Below are 15,023 nucleotides of genomic sequence, written 5' to 3' on the forward strand. Positions count from 1 at the left end.
TGGAACAGCCTGGATATAACTAACTATGGTAAAGCCTGGATATAAGTATGGAACAGCCTGGATATAACTAACTATGGGACAGCTTGGATATAACTAACTATGGGACAGCTTGGATATAACTAACTATGGGACAGCTTGGATATAACTAACTATGGGACAGCTTGGATATAACTAACTATGGTACAGCCTGGATATAAGTATGGAACAGCCTGGATATAACTATGGAACAGCCGGGATATAACTAACTATGGGACAGCTTGGATATAACTAACTATGGGACAGCTTGGATATAACTAACTATGGTAAAGCCTGGATATAACTATGGAACAGCCTGGATATAACTAAGTATGGTACAGCCTGGATATAACTAACTATGGGACAGCTTGGATATAACTAACTATGGGACAGCTTGGATATAACTAACTATGGGACAGCTTGGATATAACTAACTATGGGACAGCTTGGATATAACTAACTATGGGACAGCTTGGATATAACTAACTATGGGACAGCTTGGATATAACTAACTATGGTAAAGCCTGGATATAACTATGGAACAGCCTGGATATAACTAAGTATGGTACAGCCTGGATATAACTAACTATGGGACAGCTTGGATATAACTAACTATGGGACAGCCTGGATATAACTAACTATGGGACAGCCTGGATATTACTAACTATGGGACAGCCTGGATATAACTAACTATGGGACAGCCTGGATATAACTAACTATGGGACAGCCTGGATATAACTAACTATGGGACAGCCTGGATATAACTAACTATGGGACAGCCTGGATATAACTAACTATGGGACAGACTGGATATAACTAACTATGGGACAGCCTGGATATAACTATGGAACAGCCTGGATATAACTAACTATGGGACAGCTTGGATATAACTAACTATGGGACAGCCTGGATATAACTAAGTATGGTACAGCCTGGATATAACTAAGTATGGTACAGCCTGGATATAACTAACTATGGGACAGCTTGGATATAACTAACTATGGGACAGCCTGGATATAACTAACTATGGGACAGCTTGGATATAACTAACTATGGGACAGCTTGGATATAACTAAGCATGGCACAGCCTGGATATAACTAAGTATGGGACAGTCTGGATATAACTAAGTATGGTACTGCCTGGATATAACTAACTATGGTACAGCCTGGATATAACTAACTATGGTACAGCCTGGATATAACTAATTATGGCACAGCCTGGATATAACTAACTATGGTACAGCCTGGATATAACTATGGTACAGCCTGGATATAACTATGATACAGCCTGGATATAACTAGCTATGGTACAGCCTGGATATAACTAGCTATGGTACAGCCTGGATATAACTATGGTACAGCCTGGATATAACTAGCTATGGTACAGCCTGGATATAACTAACTATGGTACAGCCTGGATATAACTAGCTATGGTACAGCCTGGATATAACTAACTATGATACAGCCTGGATATAACTAACTATGGTACAGCCTGGATATAACTAACTATGGTACAGCCTGGATATAACTATGGTACAGCCTGGATATAACTAACTATGGTACAGCCTGGATATAACTAACTATGGTACAGCCTGGATATAACTAACTATGGTACAGCCTGGATATAACTATGGTACAGCCTGGATATAACTAACTATGGGACAGCCTGGATATAACTAACTATGGTACAGCCTGGATATAATTAGCTATGGTACAGCCTGGATATAACTATGGTACAGCCTGGATATAACTATGGTACAGCCTGGATATAACTAACTATGGTACAGCCTGGATAATATATAATAATAATAATAATAATATATGCCATTTAGCAGACGCTTTTATCCAAAGTGACTTACAGTCATGTGTGCATACATTCTACGTATGGGTGGTCCCGGGGATCGAACCCACTACCCTGGCGTTGCAAGCGCCATGCTCTACCAACTGAGCTACAGAAGGACCACATAACTAACTATGGTACAGCCTGGATATAACTAACTATGGTACAGCCTGGATATAACTATGGTACAGCCTGGATATAACTAACTATGGGACAGCCTGGATATAACTATGGTACAGGCTGGATATAACTATGGTACAGCCTGGATATAACTATGGTACAGCCTGGATATAACTATGGTACAGCCTGGATATAACTATGGTACAGCCTGGATATAACTATGGGACAGCCTGGATATAACTAACTATGGTACAGCCTGGATATAACTAACTATGGTACAGCCTGGATATAACTAACTATGGTACAGCCTGGATATAACTATGGGACAGCCTGGATATAACTATGGAACAGCCTGGATATAACTATGGGACAGACTGGATATAACTAACTATGGTACAGCCTGGATATAACTAACTATGGGACAGCCTGGATATAACTAACTATGGGACAGCCTGGATATAACTATGGTACAGCCTGGATATAACTATGGTACAGCCTGGATATAACTAACTATGATACAGCCTGAATATAACTATGGTACTGCCTGGATATAACTAACTATGGTACAGCATGGCTATAACTATGGTACAGCCTGGATATAACTAACTATGGTACAGCCTGGATATAACTATGGTACAGCCTGGATATAACTAACTATGATACAGCCTGGATATAACTATGGTACAGCCTGGATATAACTATGGTACAGCCTGGATATAACTAACTATGGTACAGCCTGGATATAACTAACTATGGTACAGCCTGGATATAACTAACTATGGTACAGCCTGGATATACATAACTATGATACAGCCTGGATATAACTATGGTACAGCCTGGATTTAACTAACTATGGTACAGCCTGGATATAACTAACTATGGTACAGCCTGGATATAACTAACTATGGTACAGCCTGGATATAACTAACTATGGTACATCCTGGATATAACTAACTATGGTACAGCCTGGATATAACTAACTATGGGACTGTCATGCAGGTGAAAGAGGACCCAAAAGCGACTTGGCGAAAACAGAGTCTTTAATCCAGTAAAGTAAATACAAACAAAAAAAACAACTTTCACTCGAAATGACGAGGACAAACTGGAGACTCGATCTTGAACAGCAGGTGAACAGCAGGTTGCCTCGGGAAGGCACTTGAACCAGACAGACTCAGACACCTGCTCACCACGCAGCATCTGAGGAAAACACGACACGACAGGGCGATACACAATCACAGCACGGTGAATTCTAAACAAGGAACCGACAGGACAGGAACGGAACACAAAGGAAGAAATAGGGACTCTAATCAGGGGAAAGGATCGGGAACAGGTGTGGGAAGACTAAATGATTGATTAGGGGAATAGGAACAGCTGGGAGCAGGAACGGAACGATAGAGAGAAGAGAGAGCGAGAGAGTGAGAGAGGGAGGGGGAGAGAGAGGGATAGAAAGAGGGAAAGAACCTAATAAGACCAGCAGAGGGAAACGAATAGAATGGGGAGCACAGGGACAAGACATGATAATAAATGACAAACATGACAGTACCCCCCACTCACCGAGCGCCTCCTGGCGCACTCGAGGAGGAATCCTGGCGGCAACGGAGGAAATCATCAATGAGTGAACGGTCCAGCACGTCCCGAGACGGAACCCAACTCCTCTCCTCAGGACCGTAACCCTCCCAATCCACTAAGTATTGGTGACCCCGTCCCCGAGAACGCATGTCCATGATCTTATGTACCTTGTAAATAGGTGCGCTCTCGACAAGGACGGGAGGGGGAGGGAAGACGAACGGGGTGCGAAGAAAGGGCTTAACACAGGAGACATGGAAGACAGGATGGACGCGACGAAGATGTCGCGGAAGAAGCAGTCGCACAGCGACAGGATTGACGACCTGGGAGACACGGAACGGACCAATGAACCGCGGAGTCAACTTACGAGAAGCTGTCGTAAGAGGAAGGTTGCGAGTGGAAAGCCACACTCTCTGGCCGCAACAATACCTTGGACTCTTAATCCTGCGTTTATTGGCGGCTCTCACAGTCTGTGCCCTGTAACGGCAAAGTGCAGACCTCACCCTCCTCCCAGGTGCGCTCACAACGTTGGACAAACGCTTGAGCGGAGGGAACGCTGGACTCGGCAAGCTGGGATGAGAACAGAGGAGGCTGGTAACCCAGACTACTCTGAAACGGAGATAACCCGGTAGCAGACGAAGGAAGCGAATTGTGAGCGTATTCTGCCCAGGGGAGCTGTTCTGCCCAAGACGCAGGGTTTCTGAAAGAAAGGCTGCGTAGTATGCGACCAATCGTCTGATTGGCCCTCTCTGCTTGACCGTTAGCCTGGGGATGAAACCCGGAAGAGAGACTGACGGACGCACCAATCAAACGACAGAACTCCCTCCAAAACTGTGACGTGAATTGCGGGCCTCTGTCTGAAACGGCGTCTAACGGGAGGCCATGAATTCTGAATACATTCTCAATAATGATTTGTGCCGTCTCCTTAGCGGAAGGAAGTTTAGCGAGGGGAATGAAATGTGCCGCCTTAGAGAACCTATCGACAACCGTAAGAATCACAGTCTTCCCCGCAGACAAAGGCAGACCGGTAATGAAGTCTAAGGCGATGTGAGACCATGGTCGAGAAGGAATGGGGAGCGGTCTGAGACGACCGGCAGGAGGAGAGTTACCCGACTTAGTCTGCGCGCAGTCCGAACAAGCAGCCACGAAACGGCGCGTGTCACGCTCCTGAGTCGGCCACCAAAAGCGCTGGCGAATAGACGCAAGAGTGCCTCGAACACCGGGATGACCAGCTAACTTGGCAGAGTGAGCCCACTGAAGAACAGCCAGACGAGTGGAAACAGGAACGAAAAGGAGGTTACTAGGACAAGCGCGCGGCGACGCAGTGTGCGTGAGTGCTTGCTTAACCTGTCTTTCAATTCCCCAGACTGTTAACCCGACAACACGCCCATAAGGAAGAATCCCCTCGGGATCAGTAGAAGCCACAGAAGAACTAAACAGACGGGATAAGGCATCAGGCTTGGTGTTCTTGCTACCCGGACGGTAAGAAATCACAAACTCGAAACGAGCGAAAAACAACGCCCAACGAGCTTGACGGGCATTAAGTCGTTTGGCAGAACGGATGTACTCAAGGTTCTTATGGTCTGTCCAAACGACAAAAGGAACGGTCGCCCCCTCCAACCACTGTCGCCATTCGCCTAGGGCTAAGCGGATGGCGAGCAGTTCACGGTTACCCACATCATAGTTGCGCTCAGATGGCGACAGGCGATGAGAAAAATAAGCGCAAGGATGAACCTTATCGTCAGACTGGAAGCGCTGGGATAGAATGGCTCCCACGCCTACCTCTGAAGCGTCAACCTCGACAATGAATTGTCTAGTGACGTCAGGAGTAACGAGGATAGGAGCGGACGTAAAACGTTCTTTTAGAAGATCAAAAGCTCCCTGGGCGGAACCGGACCACTTAAAACACGTCTTGACAGAAGTAAGAGCTGTGAGAGGGCAGCAACTTGACCGAAATTACGAATGAAACGCCGATAGAAATTAGCGAAACCTAAAAAGCGCTGCAACTCGACACGTGACCTTGGAACGGGCCAATCACTGACAGCTTGGACCTTAGCGGAATCCATCTGAATGCCTTCAGCGGAAATAACGGAACCGAGAAAAGTAACGGAGGAGACATGAAAAGAGCACTTCTCAGCCTTTACGTAGAGACAATTCTCTAAAAGGCGCTGTAGAACACGTCGAACGTGCTGAACATGAATCTCGAGTGACGGAGAAAAAATCAGGATATCGTCAAGATAGACAAAAACAAAGATGTTCAGCATGTCTCTCAGAACATCATTAACTAATGCCTGAAAAACAGCTGGCGCATTGGCGAGACCGAACGGCAGAACCCGGTACTCAAAATGCCCTAACGGAGTGTTAAACGCCGTTTTCCACTCGTCCCCCTCTCTGATGCGCACGAGATGGTAAGCGTTACGAAGGTCCAACTTAGTAAAGCACCTGGCTCCCTGCAGAATCTCGAAGGCTGATGACATAAGGGGAAGCGGATAACGATTCTTAACCGTTATGTCATTCAGCCCTCGATAATCCACGCAGGGGCGCAGAGTACCGTCCTTCTTCTTAACAAAAAGAACCCCGCCCCGGCCGGAGAGGAAGAAGGCACTATGGTACCGGCGTCAAGAGACACAGACAAATAATCCTCGAGAGCCTTACGTTCGGGAGCCGACAGAGAGTATAGTCTACTCCGAGGAGGAGTGGTCCCCGGAAGGAGATCAATACTACAATCATACGACCGGTGAGGAGGAAGGGAGTTGGCTCGGGACCGACTGAAGACCGTGCGCAGATCATGATATTCCTCCGGCACTCCTGTCAAATCGCCAGGTTCCTCCTGAGAAGTAGGGACAGAAGAAACGGGAGGGATGGCAGACATTAAACACTTCACATGACAAGAAACGTTCCAGGATAGGATAGAATTACTAGACCAATTAATAGAAGGATTATGACATACTAGCCAGGGATGACCCAAAACAACAGGTGTAAACGGTGAACGGAAAATCAAAAAGAAATAGTCTCACTGTGGTTACCAGATACTGTGAGGGTTAAAGGTAGTGTCTCAAATCTGATACTGGGAAGATGACTACCATCTAAGGCGAACATGGGCGTAGGCTTCTCTAACTCTCTGAAAGGAATGTCATGTTTCCGAACCCATGCTTCGTCCATGAAACAACCCTCAGCCCCAGAGTCTATCAAGGCACTACATGTAGCACCCGAACCGGTCCAGCGTAGATGGACCGACAAAGTAGTACAGGATTTTGATGGAGAGACTTGAGTAGTTGCGCTCACCTGTAGCCCTCCGCTTACAGATGAGCTCTGGCTTTACTGGACATGAATTAACAAAATGTCCAGCAACTCCGCAATAGAGGCACAGGCGGTTGGTGATCCTCCGTTCCCTCTCCTTAGTCGAGATGCGAATCCCTCCCAGCTGCATGGGCTCAGTCTCAAAGCCAGAGGAGGGAGATGGTTGCGATGCGGAGCAGGGAAACACCGTTGATGCGAGCTCTCTTCCACGAGCCCGGTGACGAAGATCTACCCGTCGTTCTATGCGGATGGCGAGAGCAATCAAAGAGTCCACATCTGAAGGAACCTCCCGGGAGAGAATCTCATCCTTAACCACTGCGTGGAGTCCCTCCAGAAAACGAGCGAGCAGCGCCGGCTCGTTCCACTCACTAGAGGCAGCAAGAGTGCGAAACTCAATAGAATAATCCGTTATGGACCGTTCACCTTGGCATAAGGAAGCCAGGGCCCTAGAAGCCTCCCTACCAAAAACTGAACGGTCAAAAACCCGAATCATCTCCTCTTTAAAGTTCTGGAACTTGTTAGAGCAATCAGCCCTTGCCTCCCAGATAGCTGTGCCCCATTCTCGAGCCCGGCCAGTAAGGAGTGAAATGACGTAAGCAACCCGAGCTCTCTCTCTAGAGTATGTGTTGGGTTGGAGAGAGAACACAATCTCACACTGCGTGAGAAAGGAGCGGCACTCAGTGGGCTGCCCGGAGTAGCAAGGTGGGTTATTAACCCTAGGTTCTGGAGGCTCGGCAGGCCAGGAAGTAACAGGTGGCACGAGACGTAGACTCTGGAACTGTCCAGAGAGGTCGGAAACCTGAGCGGCCAGGTTCTCCACGGCATGGCGAGCAGCAGACAATTCCTGCTCGTGTCTGCCGAGCATGGCTCCTTGGATCTCGACGGCAGTGTAACGAGCGTCTGAAGTCGCTGGGTCCATTCCTTGGTCGGTTCCTTCTGTCATGCAGGTGAAAGAGGACCCAAAAGCGACTTGGCGAAAACAGAGTCTTTAATCCAGTAAAGTAAATACAAACAAAAAAACAACTTTCACTCGAAATGACGAGGACAAACTGGAGACTCGATCTTGAACAGCAGGTGAACAGCAGGTTGCCTCGGGAAGGCACTTGAACCAGACAGACTCAGACACCTGCTCACCACGCAGCATCTGAGGAAAACACGACACGACAGGGCGATACACAATCACAGCACGGTGAATTCTAAACAAGGAACCGACAGGACAGGAACGGAACACAAAGGAAGAAATAGGGACTCTAATCAGGGGAAAGGATCGGGAACAGGTGTGGGAAGACTAAATGATTGATTAGGGGAATAGGAACAGCTGGGAGCAGGAACGGAACGATAGAGAGAAGAGAGAGCGAGAGAGTGAGAGAGGGAGGGGGAGAGAGAGGGATAGAAAGAGGGAAAGAACCTAATAAGACCAGCAGAGGGAAACGAATAGAATGGGGAGCACAGGGACAAGACATGATAATAAATGACAAACATGACAGGGACAGCCTGGATATAACTATGGTACAGCCTGGATATAACTATGGTACAGCCTGGATATAACTATGGTACAGCCTGGATATAACTAACTATGGTACAGCCTGGATATAACTAACTATGGTACAGCCTGGATATAACTAACTATGATACAGCCTGGATATAACTATGGTACAGCCTAGATATAACTAACTATGGTACAGCCTGGATATAACTATGGGACAGCCTGGATATAACTATGGGACAGCCTGGATATAACTATGGGACAGCCTGGATATAACTATGGGACAGCCTGGATATAACTATGGGACAGCCTGGATATAACTATGGGACAGCCTGTATATAACTATGGGACAGCCTGTATATAACTATGGGACAGCCTGGATATAACTATGGGACAGCCTGGATATAACTATGGTACAGCCTGGATATAACTAACTATGGGACAGCCTGGATATAACTATGGTACAGCCTGTATATAACTATGGGACAGCCTGGATATAACTAACTATGGTACAGCCTGGATATAACTATGGGACAGCCTGGATATAACTAACTATGGGACAGCCTGAATATAACTATGTTACAGCCTGGACACAATAGAAGGTGAAGGAAGTGACTCTTTCATTCAGTAGGTCCAACATATTCAAGTCCTTTATTTTCTATGGTGGAGTAGGTCAGGGCGTGACTGGAGGGTGTTCTAGTTTATAATTTTTACGTGTAGTCTAGTTTTTTTTATTTCTGTGTCGGTCTGGTATGGTTCCCAATCAGAGGCAGCTATTGTTGTCTCTGATTGGGGATCATATTTAGGTAGCCTTATCCCACCTGTTGTTTGTGGGATCTTGTTTTTGTATTGTTGCTTTTGAGCCCTACAAGGCTGTACGTTCATTTGTTTGTTTCTCTTTATTGTTTTTTTGCTGGTTCACATTTAAATAAAACATGATTAACCTAAATCATGCTGCGCCTTGGTCTACCCATTTCGACGAGAGTTACAGAATATCCCATCACAAACGGACCAAGCAGCGTGGCCAGGAGGAGCAGACATCATGTACATGGGAGGATATTTTGGACGGTAAAGGATCCTGGACGTGGGAAGAAATCATGTTCGGAAAGGATCGCCTTCCATGAGAGCAGACGGAAGCAGCAAGGGAGCATCAACGCCGACTCTGGGGTTCGCAACTGCGACGCAAGCACGAGAGGCAGCCCCAAAATATGTTTTTTGGGGTGGCACACGGGGTGGTTGGCGGAGCCAGGGTCCAGACCAGAGCCAATTCCCTGCACTCGCTTTGAGGAGCGTTTGACCATTCAGACACCATGTTATCCGGTGATACGCACTGTGTCGCCAGTGCGCCTTCACAGCCCAGTGCGTCCTGTGCCGGCGCCCCACACTTGCCAGGCTAAAGTGAGCATCCAGCCAGGATGGGTCGTGCCAGCTCTACGCTCTAGACCTCCAGTGCACCTCCACAGTCCAGTACGTCCTGCACCTCCTCCCCACACTCGCCCTGAGGTGCGTGTCATCAGCCCGGTGCCACCTGTACCGATCCCATGCATCAGGCCTCCAGTGCGCCTCAACAGTCCAGAGCTTCCGGCGCCAGTTCCCAGTCCAGAGCTTCCGGCGACAGTTCCCAGTCCAGAGTTTCCGGCGACTGTTCCCAGTCCAGAGCTTCCGGCGACTGTTCCCAGTCCAGAGCTTCCGGCGACTGTTCCCAGTCTAGAGCTTCTGGCAACAGTACCCGTTCCGGAACCTCCAACGACAGTCCACAGTCCAGAACCTCCTGAGACGGTCCACAGTCCGGAACCTCCTGAGACGGTCCACAGTCCGGAACCTCCTGAGACGGTCCACAGTCCGGAACCTCCTGAGACGGTCCACAGTCCGGAACCTCCTGAGACGGTCCACAGTCCGGAACCTCCTGAGACGGTCCACAGTCCGGAACCTCCTGAGACGGTCCACAGTCCGGAACCTCCAACGACGGTCCACAGTCCGGAACCTCCAACGACGGTCCACAGTCCGGAACCTCCAACGACGGTCCACAGTCCGGAACCTCCAACGACGGTCCACAGTCCGGAACCTCCAGCTCCATGGCCAGAGCCTTCTCCTGCGCCGATTCCCAGTCTAAGCATTGCATCCAGTCCAGCTCCTAGGTCAGAGTATTCTTCTACGGTGGTGCCCAGTGCAGGCACAGTGTCCAGCCCGGGTCCATGGCTGGGGTCCATTCACGGAATGAGCGGGTTCTTCGTCCCGCACCTGAGCCGCCTCCGATGCTGGAGGATCCACGGGATGAGAGGGTTTTTTGTCCCGCACCAGAGCCGCCACCGCACTAGAAACCCCCCCCAACCCTCCCTTTTGGTTTCAGGTTTTGCGGCCCCCTTTGGGGGGGGGTACTGTTACGTCCTGACCATAGAAAGCCTTTATTGTCTATGGTGGAGTAGGTCAGGGTGTGACTGGGGGGTGTTCTAGTTTTAGTATTTCTATGTTGGCCTGGTATGGTTCCCTATTTCTCTTTATTGTTTTGTTGCTGGTTCACATTTAAATAAAATATGATGAACCCAAATCCCGCTGCGCCTTGGTCTACCCATTTCGACGAGCGTTACAAACATACAGCACCTGAGACCATGCCCACAATTCACAGTGACATCACTGCTGCGTCATCTGCATCGTTCAAATTAAGATCATTTAAAAAGGAAGATTTGCACCATTTGGTCTCTTTTTGCACTGAATCCGTTTGGGCATATGTTTAATGTTTTGGGAAATTAAATAGTGGGGTTATGAATAATCCCAGTGAGCAATTCAACATGCTTATGTAAGCACTGATGTTTGATAGTAATATCCAGATAGGACATAGTAATTTTTTTATGTTGAGATTGTCTTCAAAACAATACAAAATACCTGAATGTTTAGATTTAAATAGTTATTTTAAGTCAAATATATGGTCTTGTTTAGGCCAAAGGGAATGGTTGCATAAGTGTCATTCCTAGAGTAAGAAAAAAACGAACATTTGTAATCTATATGAGGCCGCAGATGTGGAACTACACTCCCCAATCTCAACAGACAGAGATACAATATGTCCCTGTTGTGCACGTGTTTACCCCCTCCCCCCAAACACACACACACACACACATACACACCGTACATATCTCTACTAAGCAGTAAACTAGGCTAGCGTATGTGTGCATGCAAGGCAAGGAGCTAGCAACAGTCATAACAGGCTTACATAACCCAGCAGTAACAAGACTGCTCTCTTTCCTATGGAATCTGGGCCAGGTCCCTCAAGGCAAATCACAAAGTGTTGATGTGAGCTGAAGAAGGGATATGAAGGGGGATGAACCCCAGTGCCATTTTCCTGTCAATTAATTTCATGATAATGTGAGATGAGGCTCTTGTAAGTGTTGCTCAGCTCAGCTCAGCTCAGCTCAGACAGACCTTGTGAATATTACTAATGCATGTAGCTCTGAATAAGGAAGATATCTAGTCTCTACCTCCCCTCTTAGCCTTGATGACGATATCATGTCCAATTCTATTTCAGATCAATTTTAGTGTCCCAGGCTTGTGAGGTTGTCAATTCTCAGCACCCAGAACTAAAATCAGCTACTGGATTATGTATTTGAACATTTTAATGTTAGGGCTGTGATAAGAGACTAGCGGTTGTATAGTAATCCTATAGTATACAATTACATATTGCTGTACAATATAGTAGCATTGTTTGTTGTACAATATGTGTGCTACCACTGTGTTCTAGTCCTATAGTGGGATTGAGGCTTTGTAGCTCTTCGTGTTACATTTTTGTAACTATGAATTCATCTGTGAAACTACGTAATTATTTGGCCTAAATACGGCTTAAAAACACCAGAGTCCGGAGGCAAGACTCAGTTATGGACAACGAAGATACAGTAGGTCTGCATCCCAAATAGCAAAAATCCTTCTTTAATCTGTCTCCTCCCCTTCATCTACACTGATTGAAGTGGATTTAACAAGTGACATCAATAACAGATCATAGCTTTCACCGGGTCAGTCAAAAGCTATAGGAAGGCCTATATATATATATATTCAAGTCGGAAGTTTACATACACTTAGGTTGGAGTCATTAAAACTCGTTTTTCAACCACTCCACAAAACTCTTGTTAACAAACTATAGTTTTGGCAAGTCGGATAGGACATCTACTTTGTGCAAGTAATTTTTCCAGCAATTGTTTACAGACAGATTATTTCACTTATAACTCACTGTATCACAATTCCAGTGGGTCAGAAGTTTACATACACTAAGTTGATTGTGCCTTTAAACAGCTTGGAAAATTCCAGAAAATTATGTCATGGCTTTTTTTTTTCTTTTTTTTTCTGCCTCACACAGGAAGCAGCGCAGGTCCTAATCCAGGCACTTGTCATCTCCCGTCTGGATTACTGCAACTCGCTGTTGGCTGGGCTCCCTGCCTGTGCCATTAAACCCCTTCAACTCATCCAGAACGCCGCAGCCCGTCTGGTGTTCAACCTTCCCAAGTTCTCTCACGTCACCCCGCTCCTCCGCTCTCTCCACTGGCTTCCAGTTGAAGCTCGCATCCGCTACAAGACCATGGTGCTTGCCTATGGAGCTGTGAGGGGAACGGCACCTCAGTACCTCCAGGCTCTGATCAGGCCCTACACCCAAACAAGGGCACTGCGTTCATCCACCTCTGGCCTGCTCGCATCCCTACCACTGAGGAAGTACAGTTCCCGCTCAGCCCAGTCAAAACTGTTCGCTGCTCTGGCCCCCCAATGGTGGAACAAATCCCCTCCCGACGCCAGGACAGCGGAGTCAATCACCACCTTCCGGAGACACCTGAAACCCAGCCTCTTTAAGGAATACCTAGGATAGGATAAAGTAATACTTCTCACCCCCCCCCCCTTAAAAGATTTAGATGCACTATTGTAAAGTGGCTGTTCCACTGGATGTCATAAGGTGAATGCACCAATTTGTAAGTCTAATAGGCTAATAGGCTAATTGACATCATTTGAGTCAATTGGAGGTGTACCTGTGGATGTATTTCAAGGCCTACCTTCAAACCCAGTAACTCTTTGATTGACATCATGGGAAAATCAAAAGAAATCAGCCAAGACCTCAGAAAACAAATGGTAGACCTCTACAAGTCCGGTTCATCCTTGGGTGCAATTTCCAAATGCCTGAAGGTACCATGTTCATCTGTACAAACAATAGTACGCAAGTATAAACACCATGGGACCACGCAGCCGTCATACCGCTCAGAAAGGAGATGCGTTCTGTCTCCTAGAGATGAACGTACTTTGGTGTGAAAAGTGCAAATCAAATCCCAGAACAAAAGCAAAGGACCTTGTGAAGATGCTGGAGGAAACAGGTACAAAAGTATCTATATCCACAGTAAAACGAGTCCTATATCGACATAACCTGAAAGGCTACTCAGCAAGGAAGAAGGGGGAGGCTTGCAAGCCAAAGAACACCATCCCAACTGTGAAAATGGTTTGACCCAAGTTAAACAATTTAAAGGCAATGCTACCAAATACTAATTGAGTGTATGTGACTTCTGACCCACTGGGAATGTGATGAAAGAAATCAAAGCTGAAATAAATCATTCTCTCTACTAATATTCTGATATTTCACATTCTTAAAATAAAGTGGTGATCCTAACTGACCTAAAACAGGGAATTATTACTAGGATTAAATGTCAGGAATTGTGAAAAACTGCGTTTAAATGTATTTGGCGTATGTAAACGTACGACTTCAACTGTATATACATATTTTAACCGGTAATGTCCTCATTCAACACAGTATCTGACCAAGTAGGTTTGCATCTGCGTGTTTGTGTGTGTGTTTAGGAAGATCTCTGCAGCTACGCACCACCAGGCTGTGGATTACAACATCTTTGAGGGCATGGAATGCCACGGTGTTCCTGTGGTGACCATCTCCAGAGGGAAGGTGGTCTATGAGAGAGGTCAGCTGAAGACCCAGCCAGGACAGGGCCGCTTTGTCCCCAGACAGCCCTACGCAGAGTTCATCTACAAACGAGTCAACCAGAGGGAACAGGTCTGTCTCGATATGTCTTGTGACATATCGCTTTATTATAAGGTTTGATAATGTTCCATGACTACATCTATAATGTGCTATTCATGTATTTATAAGGCCCAATAACACAAGTGTTGTCGTTATACCTGTGTTATTAACTGTGGTTTTTAAAAAGCTGTTTGTTTGTTTTCCAGGTGGGACAACCTAGTCCTGTAATCAGGAAGCCTTATGATGGTGAAATCATCACCATATAAAGGAATGGATCTCATCATGAAAGAGACTGTTTAGCTCAGGATCTACATGCTGGACCAAGATAAAATGTATGTTTGTTTGAATGCAGATGCCAGTCAATGTTTTGATGCTGATGATATTATGTTGCCAAACTATTTTGTACAATTTATACAATTGCATAACATGTATTATGTTATTACTATGTGAAATAAACACTTGCATAGTTATATTTGATGATGGTGATGATGATTTAAACACTTAACTTCCAACAATATGTCTTTGTTACTGTCACTGTGTGTTTGTATCTGGCATGTTGGACATTGGATGAGAGTCTACCCTTACTTCCGTGTTAAACTATGAAGCGCACAGTGTTTCACATTGAAAGCCCATTTCCACATGAGCTGATATCCATAGCGTTTACCATGAACATGAGCTTCACAAACTCTGGGGGAAAATTGTCG

At 46.4% G+C, this 15,023-nt stretch overlaps 1 protein-coding gene across 1 annotated transcript in view; it reads left to right on the plus strand.

Annotated features, from left to right (window-relative positions):
* The window catches only part of LOC124005899 (dihydropyrimidinase-like), a 44,753-nt gene extending 29,957 nt beyond the window's left edge, over window positions 1-14,796 (plus strand). The window contains exons 8-9 of the mRNA XM_046315541.1: window positions 14,145-14,352; window positions 14,526-14,796. Of these exons, the coding sequence (XP_046171497.1) occupies window positions 14,145-14,352; window positions 14,526-14,585 (268 nt within the window). The 3' untranslated portion in view covers window positions 14,586-14,796. The remainder of the gene's footprint in view (window positions 1-14,144; window positions 14,353-14,525) is intronic.
* The last annotated feature ends 227 nt before the right edge of the window (window positions 14,797-15,023 follow it).

Source organism: Oncorhynchus gorbuscha, linkage group LG19 (genome assembly GCF_021184085.1).
Source record: "Oncorhynchus gorbuscha isolate QuinsamMale2020 ecotype Even-year linkage group LG19, OgorEven_v1.0, whole genome shotgun sequence".
Lineage (NCBI taxonomy): Eukaryota > Metazoa > Chordata > Actinopteri > Salmoniformes > Salmonidae > Oncorhynchus > Oncorhynchus gorbuscha.